Here is a 21,875-nt window from a genome sequence, read left to right as displayed (position 1 = left end):
CTCTGGAGACTCACAATACAAAGCACTTTAAACTCACAAAGTTACTGGTTTACATAGATTAATTCAGAGTCTCCATTGGTGGAAGGCTGAGGCAGATGGATCGCTTGAGCCCAGGAGTTCAAGACCTACCCAGGCAACATGGCAAAACCTCATCTCTACTAAAAATACAAAAAATTAGCCGGACATGGTGGTGTGGCCCTGTAGTCCCAGCTACTTGGGAGGCTGAGGTGGGAGGATTGCCTAGTCTCTCCCATTATTTGGCTATAGAACCCCTTTTCAATAGAACACACTTTGGAAAGCAATGATTTAATCTATGTATCTTCCTATTCCTTTTTTCTGTGTTGAAATGGTGGATCGGTTATGAAATCATGAAAGTTTGGGCCAGGTGTGGCGGCTCACACCTATAATCCCAGCACTCTCAGAGGCTGAGAGGGGCAGATCACCTGAGGTCAGGAGTTTGAGACCAGCCTGGCCAACACGGTGAAACCCTGTCTCTATAAAAATTAGCCGCGCATGGTAGCACATGCCTGTAATCCCAGTTACTCAGGAGGCTGAGACAGGAGAATCACTTGAACCCAGGAGGCAGAGGTTGCAGTGAGGCGAGATTGCGCCACTGCACTCTAGCCTGGACAACAAGAGAGAAACTCAGTCTCAAAAAAAAAAAAAAAAAAAAAGTTAGTTTGCTGTGGTCAAGTTAAATCATTAACATCAGTGTATCTGAGTTAAAGAAAATTGGCCTTTCTTTGCCATATGCAAATTTATTCTACCTTTGGGGATTCAGGCAAGGTAGCTTGTTAGAAACTTGCCTGGGGAGGGTGCAGGGGGAGATTCACAGATCTACTCTGTCTTTAAAAAAAAAAAAAAAAAGAGGCCGGGCGCGGTGGCTCAAGCCTGTAATCCCAGCACTTTGGGAGGCCGAGACGGGTGGATCGTGAGGTCAGGAGATCGAGACCAACCTAGCTAACACGGCGAAACCCCGTCTCTACTAAAAAATACAAAAAACTAGCCGGGCGAGTTGGCGGGCGCCTGTAGTCCCAGCTACTTGGGAGGCTGAGGCAGGAGAATGGCGTAAACCCCGGGAGGCGGAGCTTGCAGTGAGCTGAGATCCAGCCACTGCACTCCAGCCTGGGCAACAGAGCGAGACTCCGTCTCAAAACAAAAAACAAAAAACAAAAACAAAACAAAAAAAAAACAAAAAAAAAAAAAAAAGAGAGAGCAAGACAGGGGTCTCACTGTATTGTCCAGATTGGAATCTAACTCCTGAGCTCAAGCAGACCTCCTGCCTCAGCCTCTGGAATAGCTGGGACTAGCTAGGCACATGCCACCATACAGGGCTTATTTTCTTGATTTTTAAAAACACACTTCTTTTTTTTGAGACAGAGTCTCGCTCTGTCGCCCAGGCTGGAGTGCAATGGCCGGATCTCAGCTCACTGCAAGCTCCGCCTCCCGGGTTTACGCCATTCTCCTGCCTCAGCCTCCGAGTAGCTGGGACTACAGGCGCCCGCCACCTCGCCCGGCTAGTTTTTTTTTTTGTATTTTTTAGTAGAGACGGGGTTTCACCGTATTAGCCAGGATGGTCTTGATCTCCTGACCTCGTGATCCGCCCGTCTCGGCCTCCCAAAGTGCTGGGATTACAGGCTTGAGCCACCGCGCCCGGCCAAAAAAAACACTTAATAAATCTGCATTTCACTTTCTTCATTACATTTCTCTAGCATTTGTATTATTTCTCAACTAAAACTCCTTAAATTCCTCATAATTACTTGTATTAAACACCAAAATTCCTGGCCAGGTGCGGTGGCTGACACCTGTAAGCCCAGCACTTTGGGAGGCCAAGGCAGGTGGATTGCTTGAGCCGGCTTGAGACTAGCCTGAGCTAACACAGCAAGACCCTGTTTCTACTAAAAATACAAAAAATTAGCCAGGTGTCACGGCACACACCTGTAGATCCAGCAAGTTGAGACTGCTGTGAGTTGTGATCAGGCCACTGCACTCCAGACTGGGCAATGGGAGTGAGACCCTGTCTCCAAAACAACCACCACCACCACCACCAAATCCCTTACCACAGCAAGAGTCCACGCAATCTGGCATCTATTGACCTCATCTCCTACCTCTTCCTGGCCCTTGCTACATTCCAGGCACAAAAGCCTTCTGTTCTACAAACTGGCCACAAGAGTTCTCCCTGACCATAATAATGCTCATCCTCTAATTTGATAATGGGCACCATTCACCACTCAGCCCACTGTCAACTCTTCAAAAAGGCCTTCTACGACTACCATCTACATCATCCTTGTTTTACTGTGTTAGCAATTACCCTCATTTGAAATCATCTTTAACTTCTTTGTCGTCTCACACACACACTGGACTGCAAGCTCCTGAGGGCAGGGACTTTTGTCTATATGCTCAGGACCTTCAGCATTACCTGGCAGACAGTACATATTTATTAGTAAGCATTTGTTGTATGACCTAAAGGATAAGTCACAACATGTCAGTCACCCAGCAAAACATGAGTTTCCAGTCAAGACTGGAGATTATTCCTTCAGGATCAATCATTAGCAGCCCCAACATAATGTGGGAACTCAGTTGCATGAATGTCAGATGAACAAATGACCAACTTAACTGCCACAATTAAATCTGTTTATTCAAAAGTACTTCAAGAAAGTGAACTTTCAGATTTGTTCTGGCCTGGCAGAATGGCTCATGCCTGTAAACCCAGCACTTTGGGAGGCCGAGGCAGAAGGATCACTTGAGGCTAGGAATTCAAGACCAGTATGGGCAACAAGTGAGACCCTGTCTCTACAATAAATAAAAAAAATTAGCCAGGCATGGTGGCGAACACTTGTAGTCTCAGCTGCTCTGGAGGCTGAGGCAGAAGGACAGGTTAAGCCCAGAATGTTAAGGCTGCAGTGAGCTATGATCATGCCATTGCATTCTAATCTGGGCAACAGAGTGAGACTCTTGTCTCTGAAAAAAGATAGATTTATCCTGTATTACCTGTTCAAACATGCCAGTGCTTTCACTTTTGTTTCAGGGTTCTGTACTTACTGTTCCCTCTGCCTGCAGACCTCTGCCCAAGGAAAGCTACATGGTTCTCACTGCCTACTTCATTCTCATTCAGGACTCTTTTGTTTTTTTTGGAGACAGGGGTCTTTGCTCTGTCACCTAGGCTGGAGTGCAATGGCGTGATCTCAGCTCACTGCAGCCCCCCCCCCCCAGGTTCAAGCGATTCTCCTGCCTCAACCTCCCAAGTAGCTGGGACTACAGGTGCGTGCCACCACGCCCAGCTAATTTTTGTACTTATAGTAGAGTTGGGGTTTCACCATGTTGGCCAGGCTAATCTCAAACTCCTGACCTCAGGGGATCTGCCCGCCCCAGCCTCCCAAAGTGCTGGAATTACAGGCATGAGCCACGGTGCCCAGCCTGAAAGGACTCTTCAAATGTCATTTTTTTTTCAGAGATGCCTTGCTGCACCAATCCTATCTAAAAGAGGATTCACCTCAGTTACTCTCCATGCCCTTACTCTACTATTTTCCAAGTACTTTTTATCAGGCATATTAACTTCTTTTGTCATGTACTGTGCTTCTTTCTTCACCAGATTGCAAACTCCATCGAAAGCAGGGACTTTGTGCTTTGTTCACTGCTATCTCCCTAGAGCCTTACAATAGTGATGAGCACCTAGTATATATTTGTTGTACGATTTTAAAAAGCTAGATACCTTTGATGTTTCCATCAAAAATATTATTCTTCATCTTTATTTTGGTTGGTTGACTGTATCAAACAGGAAGAGGTGGACACAACCTTTTAGATTCTAAAACCACAACAGGCTGAGCAAGATGGATCACTTCTGTAATCCCAGCACTTTGGGAGGCCGAGATGGGATGATCACTTGACCCCAAGGACCGTTCGAGACCAGATTTGGCAACAATAGTTAGATCCTGTCTCTACAAAAAATTTTAAAATTAGCTGGGCTCGGTGGTACCCTCCTGTGGTCCTAGCTACTAGGGAAGTTGAGGCAGGATTGCTTGAGCCTGGGAGGTCGAGGCTGCAATAAGCTGAGGTCTTGCCACTGCAGTCCAGTCTGGGTGACTGAGTGAAATCCTGTCTCCAAAAATAAAATAAAAATAAAATAAAATAAAATAAAATAAAATAAAAATAAAAATAAATAAATAAAACCACATAATAGAAAGAAACCTAAAATGATTAAGTTAAGATGCTAGGGTAGGACTATTTTTAAGTTTTAGAAAAAGTGAGGGGTTACATAAATATGCATGTTATAATCCCTCAAAGTTAAAATACTACATAGATCCCAGAATCTTAATATTCTTTTTTAAGACAGGGTCTGGGTCTGTTACCTAGACTGGAGAAATGCAGCGGTGTAATTCTGGCCCACTGAAACCTCTGCCTCCTGGGCTCAAGCCATCCTCCTACTTCAGCCTCCCAAGTAGCTGGGACTAGAGGCACCCACCACCACACCTGGCTAATTTTTGTGTTCTTTCTGTAGACGGGGTTCCCATGTTTCCCAGGGTGGTCCAGAACTCCTGAGCTCAAGTGATTCACTAACCTTGGCCTCCCGAAGTTTATTCTTTGGGAATTTTCTTTAAGGAACTATTTGTCAACAAATCCTTTTTATATCGCCTTACTGATAAAGTCTATAAAACCAAATTCTAAGCTTATCCTTGATTTGAGAAAATGAGAGAAATCAGGGACTTTTAGAGAACATTCTACAGGTATTCATAATTATCAACAAGATCAAGGTCTAATTATCTTATGTGACCACAAGTAAAGGTACTTTGACATTCTGAAATATTAGCAATATATAAATGCAAAAAGTGTTACTGATCTAAAAATGACTCAAACTAGAAACAAAAAATTATTTTGGCCAGGTAGGGTGGCTCATGCCTATAATCCCAGCTCTTTGAGAGGCCGAGGTAAGCAGACTGGTTGACTCCAGGAGTTTGAGACCAACATGGGCAACATGGTGAAACCCCATCTCTACAAAAAAATATAAAAATTAGTTGAGTGTGGTGGTGCACGCCTGTAGTCCTAGCTACTTGGGAGGCTGAGGTAGGATAGGCTGAGCCCAGGTCAGCCCAGGCAACACAGTAAGATTGTGTCTTTAAAAAAAAAAAAAGAAAGAGAGAGATAGAAGAATTCATTTTTATCACCTTTAAATGAGAGGGTGATACTTTTCTTTCTCCACAGAACTATCTTTGGAAATCCCTATCAATACACAATTTAAAAATTTTAAAAAGCATCACAATAAATCAGTTATGCCTGACATCTAAATTTCCAAGTTCTTCTTGTTGAATGACTGGCCAGACCTAAGTCTAGCATCTTCCCATAGGCTCTCAGTTATAGGTGGAGATTTCTGGAATAAAAACCTTGCTTTCCAAAGCCATCTCACAGACATCTGTGACATAAGCTGATCCAATATGTCTGCCTTTTTCTTAGATATGTCCTCAACACATTAGAGAACCATTCCCAAGGCCTTAAATTTGCGAATAGGGAAAGAGATCCAATGAATGAAAATTATCTGGCACCCATATATGAAGAACATATCCCAACACTTCAACCTACCCTCTGCTTTCTAATCATAGGAATATACCACTTAGAATCAAATCCAAACTCCTTACATTGCCTACAAAGCCTTCTATGATCCGGGTCCTGGATACTTCTCCCTTCTTCATATAACACTCTAGGAACCTAAGATATTCCTTAAATATTTCAATATTCCAAGCCGGTTCCTATCCCTGAGTCTTCTATTCCCTCTACCTGGAATGTTCTGCCCCTCACCTTTTAATGGCTGGTCTCTACCCAATGTCACCTCCTCAGAAAAGCCTTCTTCACCTGTCACATAATTCTGTCACTATCTGAAATTATCTAATGTTTTTTCTTTTGCCCACGAGAATACATGGTCCTCGTGCATTTTTGCTTTCTCACTGTATTCCCAGAGATTAAGTGGATGCTCAATAAAGTTATTAAATAAATTAATTCCAAAACTAGAGCACTGCTCTTGCATCCATCCAATTCTGTCCCAGACCCCAACCAGCAGAAGTAATCAGAAGGGGAGAGAGACTTCCCTTGCACTGGTGGTAAGAAGTGAAAGATAAAGGGTTGTAGGAGGGGAGCGACTAGGTCCATTAGGATCCTCTGAAAGCATGCCAAAAAGAAAAAAAAAAAGACACACAAAGAAAGGCCAAAGATCTGACGATGTGGGTCCAAGGAGAGGCGAAAAAGAACAACTGGTGGAATCCAAGAGTAAAGGGTCCTCTTCTGTGCCTCCAAGGAAGAATAATACTTGAGCATCTACCATGTGGCAAGCACGGGGGTGGTAGGGGGGAGGGGGAGGTGGCACCCACCAGGGAGAGAGAAGCAAGCAAGACAGACAAGGTCGTTGCTCTCAAACAGCTTACATTCTAGCAGTTGAGAAAGATAATAAACAAGCAAGCAATAAGTAATTGTTAGTAAATGCTATGAAGTAACTAAAACCAGGTGATGTTGATGGACAGCCATGGGAGAAAGGTTCTAGAGAGGTTGATTAGGCAGCCTGACCAACATGGTGAAACCCCGTCTCTAATAAAAATAAAAAAATTAGCCGGGTGTGGTGGCGCACACCTGTAATCTCAGCTACTCGGGAGGCTGAGGCAGAAGAATCGCTTGAATCCGGGAGGCGGAGGTTGCAGTGAGCCGAGATCGCGCCACTGCACTCCAGCCTGGGAGGCAGAGCGAGACTCCCTCTCACAAAAAAGAAAAAGAAAAAGAAAAGAGGCTGGTTAGCGGAGGCCTAAAGTGAGGGAAACTTGGGAGGGGGCCTGCCTTGCAAAAATGATGTTGGTAATTCCCCAGCAAACAAAAGGCACGTGCAAATAATTTTAAATCGGAATAAGTCTGGAATATGGAAGAAAACAGAAAACCACACTGGCTAAGGAGAAAGATGGGTGGAAGAGATGAATAAACAACCATCAGCTCCCAGGCAACCTTTGTAAACCACGGTAAATAACTTAGAGCATCCTCAAAGCCACTCTACGAGGTAGATTCCGTTATTAACCCCATTTTGCAGCTAAGGAAATGGAGGCTCAGTGAGCTAAGGTGACCAGCCCCAAGTCACCAGCGGCTACCTCTGGAATGAACCCAGGCGATATAATTCCAAAGTCTATGCTCCGAACCACCACAGCACAGCGTTTCTCCCAAAATGAGGGAACCCCCCTGTTACAGGGGATTTCTATGTCCCGGGTGTACCGACTAGAATTCTCACAAACGATTCAGCAAAGTGAGATCACGATGCCCGTTTTACAGTCAGGGATTCAAGTACAGAGGTTAGAGAGGGTGAGTTCGGGGGCTTCACTAGAGTTAGGGCAAGAGGGGATCGCGCGGTAGCTGCAGCTCCACGCGTCCGCAGTCCCCGCGTGGGCAGGCCTCGGAGCCTCACACCCAGCTCGCGCGGCTGAAGCCCCCGTCGCAGAAAACGGACACGCGAGCGAGACCAATAAGAAGCGGCCTTTCCGAGCGGAGACGCCGCTGCGCAACCAATCAGCGCCGTGATGGAGAGGAAAGGGCGGGCAATCCGCAGGCTCGCGTTAGGCCGCGCCTCAGCTGCCCTCACCCCTCACAGGCCCAGGGCCGTCGGGCCTGGGCCAGGGACCTAGGACGCCGCGAGGCGCGGCGAGCGCTGCCTAGGGAGGCGAAGACCTGCCTCAGCGCACCGCCCGAGCCCCGGGCCCACATTCCGCTCTCGCCCAGAGGCGCGGTTCTCACTCCCTAGCGCTCGGAAGTATCGGGAGCGCCTCATCCCTTCCTCATCTGGGCCCCAAGAGCCACTCCGGTAGTCCGTGCACGCCCCACGCCTCACCTCGTGGGGATACAGAAACGGAGGAGGGAACCCCAGCCGCGGACCGTAGCTGGCACTACCCGCTCCTGCAGCCGCTCCGCCTCACATTCAAACCCCGGCAAAATGGCGCGACAGCGAGGCTGAGGCCAGATCGCATGCGCGAGCGGCCCGCTGCAGGGGGCGGGGCCAGGAATGCTCTGTCCCCACCCAAGTTCTAAGGGCCAATCCGGGCCCCGCTCTGTTTCTGCGCTGATGTCACAAGTGACAATGCCCTTTGGCTCTGACCATTCCAACAGGCTTCACGGTTTCCGTTTTCCAAAGAGGAACGCAGATTCAGCGAGCGGCTGCTGGCTTGTGACCTATTTTGATGTCAGGGCTTGGCACGTAGGAATTGTTCAATGCTGATTGATCCAAGGTCATGCACATAGGGTCTCAGACGCAGGAGAACTTCCTGCCCCTCTTGGAGCTTCTATTTTAGAGGGAGACACGGCCAGGCAGGTCTCGAACTCCTGGCCGCAAGTGATCCGCACACCTTGGCCTCCCAAAATGCTGGGATTCCTGGCGTGAGCCACCGCGCTTGGCTTGCTATGTAAGTTTTTGGTACTCTTATTACAGCCGACAAACCTACATGATCTGGTCCCTGCCAGCCTGCCTGCCCTCATCACCTTCTGCTTACCTCCTCTCCTCACCCTCACTCAGCTCCGCCACCCCACTTTCTTCCTGTTCCTCTAAGCTCCAAGCTTATTTCCACTTTAGAGCGTTTATACTTGCTGTTCCCTGTGCTGGGATGTTCTAGATCCCTGAATGATTGGCTCCTTCTTTACATTTAGGTTCCAGCTCAAATGTCACCTCCACAAAGAGGCCTGTCTGAAATTGCCCACTCAGCATCACCCAGAACACAATTTAGCGTTGCCAGATTTAGCAAATAAAATGCAGGCTGCCCAGGTCAACGTGAATTTTAGAAAAAAAAATTATAATTTTCTAGTATAAATATTGTATAGGACATATTTATACTTAAAAATCATGCATTGCTTATCTGAAATTCACATTGAACTGGGTGCCCAGTATTTGATCTGGTAGCCCTAGTTCCATGATATCATTATGGTATTTATCACTCCCCAACTAATTGTCTCTTCTTTGTTTATTGTCGTTCCTCCTTCCGCCTCTCCCCTCTTAAACTCCTGCCCTTCTCCCCCCATCCATAACCTAAGGGATTCTATACAGCAAGGGATTTTCTTTTCTTTTTTTTTTTTTTTTTTTTTTTTTTTTAAAGAGACAGGGTCTTGCTCTGTCACCCAGGCTGCAGTGCAATGGCACAATCATAGCTCATTGCAGCCTGGACCTCCTGGGCTAAAGCAATCCTCCCACCTCAGCCTCCTGAGTAGCTAGGACTACAGGCGCCTGCCACCACACCCGGCTAATTTTGAATTTTTTTTGTAGAGATGAGCTCTATGTTGCCCAGGCAAACTCCTGGCCTCAAGTGATCCTCCCACCTCAGCCTCCTAAAGCACTGGGATAGGGCCGGGTGTGGTGGCTCATGCCCGTAATCCCAGCACTGGGGGGCTAAGGCGCACAGATCACCTGAGGTTGGGAGTTCGAGACCTGACCAACATGGAGAAATCCCATCTCTACTAAAAACACAAAATTAGCCGGACATGGTGGCACATGCCTGTAATCCCAGCTACTTGGGAGACTTGAGGCAGAAGAATCATTTGAACTCAGGAGGCGGAGGTTGCAGTGAGCTGAGATCGCGCCATTGCACTCCAGCCTGGGCAACAAGAGCGAAACTCCATCTCAAAAAAAAAAAAGCACCGGGATTACAGGGGTGAGCCACCACACCAACCCCGTATTGATGGTCTTCACAGCTGTACCCCCAGCACTAGGCACACAGTAGCTGCTCAATAAATGTTTGTTGCATGTTGAATGAAATACCATATATAAATAAGTAAAGTCCATGGAGAAAGGTACATGAGTGAAAGACATTGGTGAAAAAGATATATTTTTACTATTGCATTAATAGTACCAGTAATCATCTTAATCATTCTAATCTGCTTTTTTTTTTTTTTTTTTTGAGATGGAGTCTCGCACTGTCACCCAGGCTGGAGTGCAGTGGTGCGATCTCGGCTCACTGCAAGCTCCATCTCCCAGGTTCACACCATTCTCCTGCCTCAGCCTCCTGAGCAGCTGAGACTACAGGTACCCACCACCATGCCTGGCTAATTTTTTGTGTTCTTAGGAGAGACGGGGTTTCACCGTGTTAGCCAGGATGGTCTTGATCTCTTGACTTCATGATCCACCCGCCTCGGCCTCCCAAAGTGCTGGGATTACAGGTGTGAGCCACCGGCGCCAGCCCACTAATATGCTTTAATATAATTAACATGTTCCTCTAGTCCTAGGGAGAATGAGCCTGATGACTTTACTATTTTCCACCTCTAAGAGCCAGTCACAGCCAGGCGTGGTGGCTCACACCTGTAATCCCAGCACTTTGGGAGGCCAAGGCGGGTGGATCATGAGGTCAGGAGATCAAGACCATCCTGGCTAACACGGCGAAACCCCGTCTCTACTAAAAATACAAAAAATTAGCCGGGTGTGGTGGCGGGCACCTGTAGTCCCAGCTACTCGGGAGGCTGAGGCAGGAGAATGGTGTGAACCCGGAGGCGGAGCTTGCAGTGAGCAGAGATCGGGCCACTGCACTCCAACCTGGGCGACAGTGCGAGACTCCGTCTCAAAAAAAAAAAAAAAAGAGCCAGTCACAAACGAGGCTAGCTGGCATCTTGTGTCTGTCTAGCATCTCTGCCAGTTTCTGTAGAAAACCCTCGAGCTGTGCCAAGACAATCATGTCTGTGGACACAGCTCTTGGTGTCAGGGAGTGTCTTCGCCTAATGCCTATCGCCCTTTGCAGCCACTGGAAGAATGATGCAGGTGAGAGCCACGGAAAGGCTGAGTGTCTTCCTTCTCTGCTCTGCATGGTGATAGCTAAAGATTCCCTTGGGAATCCTCCCCACCCCAGCTCCACTACATACACATACTCTTGGGGTTTGCTACAACTCTTATCAGACTGTGTTGGAAACCAAAGAAAACAATTCATCCACTTCAAGGAGCAGGAGACTAAGTACTCATTCATGTAGTTTCCTTTCTTTCCAAACCCTTATAAAACAATCTGTCGCCGGGCGCGGTGGCTCAAGCCTGTAATCCCAGCACTTTGGGAGGCCGAGACGGGCGGATCACAAGGTCAGGAGATCGAGACCATCCTGGCTAACCCGGTGAAACCCCGTCTCTATTAAAAAATACAAAAAAAGAGCCGGGCGAGGTGGCGGGCGCCTGTAGTCCCAGCTACTCGGGAGGCTGAGGCAGGAGAATGGCGTAAACCCAGGAGGCGGAGCTTGCGGTGAGCTGAGATCCGGCCACTGCACTCCAGCCTGGGCGACAGAGCGAGACTCCCTCTCAAAAAAAAAAAAAAAAAAAAAAAAAAAAAAAAAAAAAAAAAAAAAAAACAATCTGTCTAGGCCGGGCGCGGTGGCTCAAGCCTGTAATCCCAGCACTTTGGGAGGCCGAGACGGGCGGATCACGAGGTCAGGAGATGGAGACCATCCTGGCTAACATGGTGAAACCCCGTCTCTACTAAAAAATACAAAAAACTAGCTGGGCGAGGTGGCGGGCACCTGTAGTCCCAGCTACTCGGGAGGCTGAGGCAGGAGAATGGCGTGAACCCGGGAGGCGGAGCTTGCAGTGAGCTGAGATCCGGCCACTGCACTCCAGCCTGGGCGACAGAGCGAGACTCCGTCTCAAAAAAAAAAAAAAAAAAAAAAAAAAAAAAAAAAACAATCTGTCTAGGTCGGGTGCGGTGGCTCATGCCTGTAATCTCGGCACTTTGGGAGGACAGGATGGGTCACCTGAGGTCAGGAGTTTGAGACCAGTCTGGCCAACATGGTGAAACCCCATCTCTACTAAAAATACAAAAATTAGCTGGGTGTGGTGGCGGGTGCCTGTAATCCCAGCTGCTTGAGAGGCTGAGGCAGGAGAATCACTTGAACCTGGGAGGTAGAAGTTGCAGTGAGCAGAGGTCATGCCACTGTATTCCAGCCTGGAAGACAAAGCGAGATTCTGAACCCCACCCCCACCGGAAAAACAAAAAAAAAAAAATCCCAATCTGTCTAATGTAAGACATTCTGAAAAGACACATTGTCTATGATGTGCTCCTTGAGGAAGCTAACTTTTCATTTTATTTGGATCCAGAAAAGCATGGACACATTTGGTTATGCTGGGAAAGAACAAGTCTTATGTCTCAATCTCACTTTTAAAGCCCAACTGAGATGCAGAAGAGTGTTAACAGCTAAACATTAAGAAGTATCTGATTGTTGTTTCTTACCTTTCTTAAAATGGAGGCACTTTAATTTGTTTTGTTCTTTTTCTTCCGAGATGGAGTGTCGCTCTGTCACCCAGGCTGGAGTATAGTGGCGCGATTTTGGCTCACTACAACCTCCACCTCCCGGGTTCAAGCAATTCTCCTGCTTCAGCCTCCCAAGTAGCTGGAACTACAGGCACCGACTACCATGCTCAGCTAATTTTTGTATTTTTAGTAGAAATTGTTTCACCATGTCAGCCAGGCTGGTCTGAAACTCCTGACCTCAGGTGATCTGCCCGCCTCGGCCTCCGAAAGTGCTGGGATTACAGGCGTGAGCCACCACGCCTGGCCTATTTCTGTTTAAATATATGTTACAAAAATCTACACGTTTGAGACTAGCCTGACCAATGTGGTGAAACCCCGTCTCTACTAAAAATATGAAAATTAGCTGGGCGTGGTAGCATGTACCTGTAATCCCAGCTACTCAGGAGGCTGAGGCAGGAGAATTGCTTGAACCCAGGAGGCAGAGGTTGCAGTGAGCCAAGATTGCGCCATTGCACTCCAACTGAGCAACAGAGTGAGACTCCGTCTCAAAAAAACAAAAAAATCTACTCATACAAAAGAGGAAATCTCCTTTATTAGGATATAAGTTGTAGCTAATATATTATTTATGTCCTCTATTTCCTTATTTTATATATTTTTAATTAAAACAATTTTAAATGTATATACTTAAATTTTTTGTGTAGAGATAGGGTCTCTCTGTGTTGCCCAGGCTGGTTTCAAACCTCTGGGCTTAAGTGATCCACCCACCTTGGCCTCCCAAATTGCTGGGATTACAGTGGCTCACTGCAACCTCTGCCTCCCAGGTTCAAGCAATTCTCCTGCCTCAGCCTCCTAAATAGTTGGGACTACAGGCCATGTGCCACCACACCCAGCTAATTTTTGTACTTTATTAGTAGAGACGGGGTTTCACCATGTTGGTCAAGCTGGTCTTGAACTCCTTAGCTCAGGTAATCCACCCGCCTCTGCCTCCCAAAGTGCTGGGATTACAGGTGTGAGGCACTACGCCTGACCTAGAAGTGTATTTTTCATGCTTCTTGATGGGAAATTATATTTTTTCCATCTCTTGAAGTGGGATTTTTAGACCTGCCTTAGACCTGGGCAAGCCTGCAGACCTTTGCCATGCCCCTGCTTTAGAGGGCTCCCTCCTGTCTGTGAGCCGAATGGGTGTGCACATCTAGAACATATGCCACTCCCTTTGAGACCACACTGCTGTTGCACAGGGCCCTGGAATTCCCGACCCATAGGCCCCTGGCCTGTGGAGACCCTTGCCTGGGTCACTTCTTCAGAGGGGGTGCTGTACAGCAGCTTGTGAGCACTCCCATGCTGGAAGGGTGACTTGGGTCAAAAAGGGGTTTGCAGGGGGTTTGGACAGGGCTGGGCATTCATGCACACATGCAAAGCCTTGTGGTGCAGGGTGAAACCTGAGGTGGAGAGAGCAGGGTGCCGGTCTTGGGCCAGCCACCCGGTGCTGCTGCTTTCTGGTGTGGAGCTCTGAGGAGCCTGAGAATTCCATCTTTGACCTGCTCTTCCAGATCTTTTCAAAGGTACATTTATAAAGGAAGGAAGATAGAATGTCTTATTCAAAAGCTTTACATAGAGCTTTTAAATGTTGACCCTCAGAGCATCTGAGCTGACATTTGTATTTCTGCCCTAGAGCCTGCAAATGTCAGTCCTGTGCTAAGTGTGTTCTCTGTACACAGGAGCCAGGGCCCCATATTATCTACCACTGTCCATCTGCTCTCCAGCACATCAGAGCAGCCCTTCCTCTCCAGGGCAAGACTGAAAAGAGCATCAAGGTTGAAGTGGAAGAAATACATTGGAAGTGGAGCAGGGCAGTTATTTATTTATTTATTTATTTATTTATTTATTTATTTAAATAGAGACAATGCTGAATGTGGTGGCTCACTCCTGTAATCCCAGCACTTTAGGAGGCCAAGGTGGTAGATCACCTGAGGTCAGGAGTTCGAGACCAGCCTGGTCAACATGGCGAAATCCCATCTCTACTAAAACTACAAAAATTAGCTGGGCATAGTGACACGCACCTGTAGTCTCAGCTACTCAGGAGGCTGAGGCACAATTGCTTGAACCTGGGAGGCCAAGGTTGCAGTGAGCCAAGATTGCACTACTGCATTTCAGCCTGGGGGACAGAGCCAGACTCCATCTAAAAATATATATATAAATAAATAAATAGAGACAAAGTGTCACTGTGTTGCCCAGGCTGGTCTCAAACTCTTGGGCTGAAGCAATCTGCCTGCCTTGGCTTCCCAGAGAGCTGGGGTTACAGGTGTGAAGCATGGTACCAGGCTAGATCTGAGCAGTGTTTAAGAGGCGGGCTCTAGAGCCAGGCTGCAGGGCTTCGAATCCAGCTGAGTGGCCTAAGTCAAGTTCGTCAACCTCTCTGAGCCCGTACCTCTTTATAAAAAGGAGGGATGTTGGTGGTGATGATAATAGTACCTACTTTATGCGGGTTATTGTGAGAATTAAAGGCTGAAGAATGGTTGAAATAGCAAGTCAAAAAATGATCAATATAGAAAGCTAGCAGGAGAAAGTTCATTGGTGGGGAGATGGGGAGGGGGACAGATGGGGTCTCACTGTTTCCCAGGCTGGTCTCAAACTTCTGGCCTCAAGTGATCCTCCTGCCTTAGCCTCCCAAAGTGTTGGGATTATAGGCATGAGCCACTGTGCCTAGCCATTAAGTTCTCCTTCTTTCCTCTTTTGGTGGAAGGGAAGGGAGAAGTGAGACTTTACCAGGAGTCCATGGAATGTGGCCCAAAGGTCAAGGACAGAGTACCTTCCAGGACTCTCTCAGAGGGCAGCAGGAACCTAGGACTGCTTTCTGCCTATGACAGGTATGCAGTAGAAGTGGGTCTTCAGAGGCTGGGCACAGTGTCTCATGTCTGTAATCCCAGCACTTTGGGAGGCAGAGGCGGGCAAATCACCTGAGGTCAGGAGTTTGAGACCAGCCTGGCCAACATGCTGAAATCCAGTCTCTACTAAAAATACAAAAATTAGCCAAGTAATTTTTTTTTTTTTTTTTGAGGAGTCTTGCTCTGTTGCCCAGGCTGGAGTGCAGTGGTGTGATCTCAGCTCACTGCAACCTCGGCCTCTCAGGTTCAAGTGATTCTTTATTTCTTAGCCTTCCAAGTAGCTGGGACTACAGGTGTGTGTCACCGTGTCCAGCTAATTTTTGTATTTTTAGTAGAGACAGGGTTTTGCCACGTTGGTCAGGCTGGCTACGAACTCTTGACCTCTAGTGATCTGCCTGCCTCAGCCTCCCAAAGTGCTAGGATTACAGGTGTAAGCTACCACACCTGGCCCATGCCTGATAGTTTTGATTCATCATGGATAATCTGTCATTAGAAGAAATTCAGAGCTGAGCCCAGTGGCTCACACCTGTAAATTCCAACACTTTAGGAGGCTGGAGTGGGAAGATGACTTGGGCCTAGGAGTTCGAGACCAGCTGGGACAATGTAGCAAGACCCTGTCTGTACAATAAATTTTTAAAAATTAGCTGGGTGTAGTGAGGTGTGCCTGTAGTCCCAGCTAGTGGGGAGGCTGAGGCAGGAAGATTGCTTGAGCCCAAGAGTTTGAGGCTGCAGTAAGCTATGATGGTGCCACTGCCAATGCACTCCAGCCTGGGAGCCACAGCAAGATCCTGAATCAAAAGAGAATTCATCTGAGGGTTCACCAAGTTGCTACTGAGTCTCTAGAAAGTACAAGGAGAATCCTCAGTTTAGCCATTGAGTCTCAGGATGCAGGAATCAAGATCATCACAATACTGGATAAACAAGGGGAACAACTCAACCACATAGAAGATATGGGCCACATAAATACAGACACGAGAGAGGCAGAGAAGACTTTAACAGAACTTAATAAATGCCGTGCCCTTTGTGTCTGACCACGTAATAGAACAAAGAACTTCGGATGGCTTGGGCACGAGAAATTGAGGCTGCAGTCAGCTGCAATGGGGCCATTCACCCCAGCCTGGGTGACAAAGCAAGATCACGTCTCTTAAAAAAAAAAAAAAATGGGAACATTGCCAAAGACAGCCATGAAGAAGGAAGCTGTTAGAAGTGTTTTTTGTTGGTGGTTTTTGTGGTGGAGGGAGGGACAAGAGATAAGAGGATGTTACCTTAGCAAAAACCTAGCTGGGCATGGTGGCATGTGCCTGTAATCCCAGCATTTTGGGAGGCTGAGGTGGAAAGATTGCTTTCTTTCCACCTGGGATGTAGGATCACAGATTCTATGCACAGATATGAATCATTAAGAGTTCAGAAGTTAAGCTCCCTTTAAGAAAACTCATTCTATTCTTTTTGGAGCAGAGGTTGCAGAATTGTGATCCCTAACAAAAATACTGTGTATAAAAGCTCCAAAACGAAGTATTAGCTTAAATTGGCAATACCACAACTTTATAACCAACTAAATCTTTACTGTGGCTATGCAACTTTTTGCTTTGTGGCCAGAAGGTTTTTGGTTTCTGTGTTTTTGAGACAGACTGTCTGTCACCCATGCTGGAGTGCAGTGGCACAAACACAGCTCACTGCAGCCTCGACCTCCTGGGCTCAAGCAATCCTCCCACCTCAGTCTCCTGGGTAGCTGGGACTACAGGCATGTGCCACCACGCTTGGCTATTATTATTATTATTATTATTTTTTTTTTTTTGAGACGGAGTCTCGCTCTGTCGCTCAGGCTGGAGTGCAGTGGCCGGATCTCAGCTCACTGCAAGCTCCGCCTCCCGGGTTCACGCCATTCTCCTGCCTCAGCCTCCCGAGTAGCTGGGACTACAGGCGCCCGCCACCTCGCCCGGCTAATTTTTTGTATTTTTGTAGTAGAGACGGGGTTTCATCATGTTAGCCAGGATGGTCTCGATCTCCTGACCTCGTGATCCGCCCGTCTCGGCCTCCCAAAGTGCTGGGATTACAGGCTTGAGCCACCGCGCCCGGCCAATTATTATTATTATTTGTAAGGATAGGGTCTCACTACATTCCCCAGACTGGTCTCAAACTCCTGGCTTCTAGCAATCCTCCCACCATGCCAGACCCTAGACTTAAAAAGTTAGAATTGGCTGGATGTAGTGGCTTACGCCTGTAATCCCAATACATTGGTAGGTTGAGGTGGGAGGATCACTTGAGCCCAGGAGCTGAAGACCAATTTGGCCAACATAGTGAGAGACCCCCATCTCTATTTTTAAAAAAAGTTAGAATTTATTGTTACTATAAGTGATTTGGAAAATTATACCTTTAGTTAAACTATTGGGGAATTATACTGTTAGTCTCTTACTCTTGTGTATGGAACTATGTCCAGAATTGAATATGTAGATCCTAAACACTGGTATGAGAATCTGATTAGTATTTGTCACACTGACTTAAAAATTGGCATCTCAGCTGGCGTGGTACTCACGCCTGTAATTTCAGCACTTTGGGAGGCCAAGATGGGAGGATCGCTGAGGTCAGGAATTCAAGACCAGCCTGGGCAACATGGTGAAACCCCATCTCTACAAAAAAAATACAAAAATTAGCCGGGCAAGGTGTCTCACTACTGGCCCTGTAGTTCCGGCTAATCAGGAAGCTGAGGTGGGAGGATTACTTGAGCCCAGAAGGTCAAGGCTGCAGTGAGCTGTGACTGCACCACTGCTCTCAGCCTGGGCTACAGGGCAAGACCCTGTCCCAAAAATAAATAAATACATTAGCATCTGAACGTTTCAAAGCTGTCAGTGTGTATTGGTTCAACCAATAGCTACTGCTTAATCCTTACAATTAAATTTTGTAACTAGCAACAACAAACAAAGTTAATAGATTCAAGAGGTATATAAAGAATCTTCTCATGACTGGAATTTTCCCCCTTTGATTGGTGAGGGACATAAAGTGACCCAAAACTATGGCTTGATATATGTTTTTAAAATTACTACATTAGAAACAGCTATACTTTTTAAAATTTTATTGATTTACCACCTGATCAAAGCATGGGATATTTTAATAGTATTATACATAATATTTTTACATAGAAAACTTTACATAGCATTTCATATTATATAATTCTGCTTATTCTTTCAAAAATTTATACATCCATTGGGCAAGGAATGGTTTTCATTAAATTACCAATATTAAATGCACTTAATCATTGTGTATAGATTAAACCAAAGTAACTATTAACTAACTTTTAGGCATTTTAAGGAGGTAAAACATACATTTTGCACATAAAGAAATATTTGATGCAAATATGCAGATAAAATTTTTTAAAAATTAGAACACTGAGTAAAACAACACCTTTGATAGATTACATTGTTTTGTTTTGAGAGCAAGGATTTCCAGATATGTTCATTCCTTAAAAGACTCAGCTTTGGTTTCTTTGTTTCCCAAACTGCAAAGCTGCTGATAACAAAATTCCAAGATTTCATGTGAGTTCAGCTATGTCTACTTTAACAAAAATATTAAAACAGAATTCAGAAAATGCAGTATTAAGGATCCAGCTTCTATTGAAACCAATATCCATTTGCATCATAACAACAAACATCTGAATGAGATGGTCACACTTGTACTTACCAGCAGGTTCCTTTAATAACAAAGACTACTAAATGTATATACCCTTAATCACAAAAGAACAACAAAAAAAGTACAGGGTTTTTTTTTTCCTCATTTTGTACAAAAGTCATCTGTCAGAGCAAAATGTTGTGTTTCCAAATATTATAATACAATTTTCATAATATATGTTCTTTGGTTGTACATAAGGAGTACAGGGAAAAGATATATTTGACTCTAAAGATGCGTATCAGAAATAAAAATTACCCATCCACTGTTTGTTGTTAAGATGCCAAAGCTGGTGATTTCCCTAACAGACGATGAAGAGAAACAAAATCGCTCAAAGCAGCAGTATTGTAACAAATAAAAGCTTCTCGAGAGACCTAGCACATATAATCAACACTTAAAGCATTCTGAAAAAGAAATAAGGCCTTGGAAAATGTTTCACTCTCCTACATTACTGGGATAAATAAATGGTGTTCTGGCCTGATGTTGCGGTTGTACATACCCTTTCACTAGTGTTTGAGTGGCACAGGCCACATTTACCATGAGAAAGAATAGATTTACTCATAAAAATGAATTTAGGCTGAATGGCTTATTATTGGAGGTAAGGGATTTCCTCTGTTCGTCACTGTCCACTGATAAGAAAAATTACCCTGAATGGTTTTACATCCAGTTTTTTAAAAGTCCATTGCTGGTACAATTCAAATGCCTCATTCAGAAAATTAATTCTTTTAAAATACTAAACTAATAAGAAATTTAAGCCAGAATGTCTTCAGCAAGTAATAAAATGCATGGACACATCTGCTACCCTGCAAGAGGCAAAATTAAAGAGCGGGCAGGAAGACACCGGAAAGATTTCAGTCACATTCGATGAAGAAAATGACATGAGAACCTCAGAAGGAAAGGAAAATAACCAATCAGGGATATAGCTGCATGCAAGATGAACTTAATGAATGAACACGTGTTCCCCATGTATACCTTTAGTACAAATATCAATGGAGGCAACTGACTTGTTGAGGTGGCAACGCGCTATGATACCAGGGAGCATAGGTTTCACAGTGCAGTGGATTCCAGGGCAAGCCAGTCAAATGTGCCAACATTTTCCACTCACAAAGTATTCTCCCGTAGACCTTTCCTGCTAAATTATATAGCTCCTTTTATCTAATGTATGTAAGTCATGTAAAAACCTAAACCTGCTCATTTTTTCTTTGGTAGAGAAATTAACACTTTTTGGGAAAGAAAAAAATAGATAAGAATTCTGGCCAAAAACCAAACATTTCTCAAGGCTATTAAAACAAGAAAACAACTTAAGAATATCGGTCTCTTAGTAAGCAAAAGCACCAGAAATCCTTCTCTACAAAGAAAAAACATCCGATTTTACAGATAGGTTCCCAAACTACTAACTTCTAAGGCACCAGAGTTGACATCAATACAACCCAATTTACAGGACTAAAGAGCGTAGGTAGACGTCTGAATGTTTTAATCACTCCGTGTAACACTTTGTCTAATGCTCAGCGATGCTCTAGGTGAGCAGTGGGTGAGGGCAGAGAATGAGGCGTGTGTGCTCCTTCTCATGGGTGAGCATCCATGTATACTGTTCGCAGGCTTCGGGTCGTACCTGTGTACTGCCCGCTTTTACACAAGCTGCATCAGAACTCAGTTCTACTGCAGGTGAGAGTATTGCACTATCATTAACATAATAAGGACCTCAGAATCTAACCTTGCCAAAGAATTCAACTCCTAGGCTCAGATTAATGGAAGTGCTGGGCACATGCTACCTCCTGCCATTGTCACAGTTCAGCTGTGCTGGCCCCGACACAGCTCCAGTTCCACCCATGACATGAGGCCGAGGAGGCTCATGGGAGTGGCTTCTCATGCACAGTTACTGTCCCTCTCTGGAGGGTCTAATGGGGACTGTGCAAAGCAGTGACATTAACCGCCAGTATACTCACTTTTCTGAGGTAAAAATAAAAAGGTTTATTCAAGGATAAATGAACTCTGGTTAAATTACTACTTCATTTTCATTACTACTTCATATATTAGATTTCAGAGTGTGTGAGATGGACAGTGTATTCTGGAAATTTTAATTTAACACCCATCCACAAATACTTCAAGGAAGGCTAATAATCATCTTCATTAAATTGTTCACTTTTTCCTGTAGATTTTTTCTCGCCATGTTACTAAAACAGGGAGATCCACGAGGCACATTTTTTTAACCTCGCAAAACTCTTAATTCTAACTTAATTACTAAACTCTGCCTTCAACCAAATTTTCAATATCTTTTTGTAAAATACTTTTAAAATCACTCAGACATTAACAAAACACAAAAAAACAACTCTTCTCTAATCCCAACCTGTCCCTAAACTAATCTAATTATGGCTGACTCATAACTGACAAAAACACTCAAATTTCTCTAACACACTCAAACAGCAACAGAAAACCCAGCATGTTTTAGGTGGCAGTTAGCCGTTACAAGAAGTTTTATTAACATACTCTCTAATAATCACAAACCTATACAGCTATGTTCAGTATTTTCAAGGAGAGTGACTTCTTCTTACAAAACGTTTATGGCCAATCATGGGATTTTGCTAGAAAATGATGGCATATGCGATGACAGATTTGACAGTTTAATCAGAAAAATGGAATGATAGAGATGAAGCAGACTCCCCACCTACTGTGCTAACTGGGTATGCAACGGTTTAATGAAATACCATAAGCCTTAGTTGGGGACTGTGATGGAGCAGCGTAGAGGCCATCCGTATCCGGTCATTCTGATATCCAAGATGCCAACTCCTTGTTTCTATGACCCTTCACGAGATGTGCCAGTCAGAGATGGCATGCTGAACATTCTGCAGAGCTGCAGCAGTGGCCTGGGCGGCCAGGACTACCACACTGGTGACAGTGCTGCTGGTACCTGTGATGGCTCTTCTGGAATCCATATCTTATACACAACACCTATCCGTAGGAAGAACTTCCGCAGAACTGCTCGGAGCTCAGGGATCAAGTCAAACTGCATAATTTCACACAAGTAGGGGTAGTACATTGAAGCATGTGCTTTGAACTTGAGGTGGGAGAGAAAGAGATAAAATTAGACAGTTTTTCTGGGGGCCACCAGTTTTTC

General features: G+C 45.3%; 2 protein-coding genes across 4 annotated transcripts in view; both read right to left on the bottom strand.

Moving 5' to 3' along the window:
* Nucleotides 1-8,040, bottom strand: part of CSE1L (chromosome segregation 1 like) — a 48,058-nt gene extending 40,018 nt beyond the window's left edge. Inside the window, exon 1 of the mRNA XM_010383865.2 lies at nucleotides 7,847-8,040. The gene's annotated coding sequence lies outside the window, so the exon portion shown is untranslated. The remainder of the gene's footprint in view (nucleotides 1-7,846) is intronic.
* A 10,115-nt stretch (nucleotides 8,041-18,155) lies between these two features.
* The window catches only part of ARFGEF2 (ADP ribosylation factor guanine nucleotide exchange factor 2), a 112,812-nt gene continuing 109,092 nt past the window's right edge, over nucleotides 18,156-21,875 (bottom strand). For 2 of the 3 annotated variants that reach the window (XM_030914969.1, XM_030914970.1), the window contains exon 40: nucleotides 18,156-21,815. In XM_030914969.1, coding sequence (XP_030770829.1) covers nucleotides 21,639-21,815 — 177 coding nt within the window. In that variant the 3' untranslated portion in view covers nucleotides 18,156-21,638. The remainder of the gene's footprint in view (nucleotides 21,816-21,875) is intronic. The other variant, XM_010383867.2, reaches the window with a different exon arrangement.

This window comes from Rhinopithecus roxellana, chromosome 13 (genome assembly GCF_007565055.1).
Source record: "Rhinopithecus roxellana isolate Shanxi Qingling chromosome 13, ASM756505v1, whole genome shotgun sequence".
NCBI classification, from domain to species: domain Eukaryota; kingdom Metazoa; phylum Chordata; class Mammalia; order Primates; family Cercopithecidae; genus Rhinopithecus; species Rhinopithecus roxellana.
Note: the sequence above shows the minus strand (reverse complement) of the source record. Positions and strands in the feature narration are given on the sequence as shown.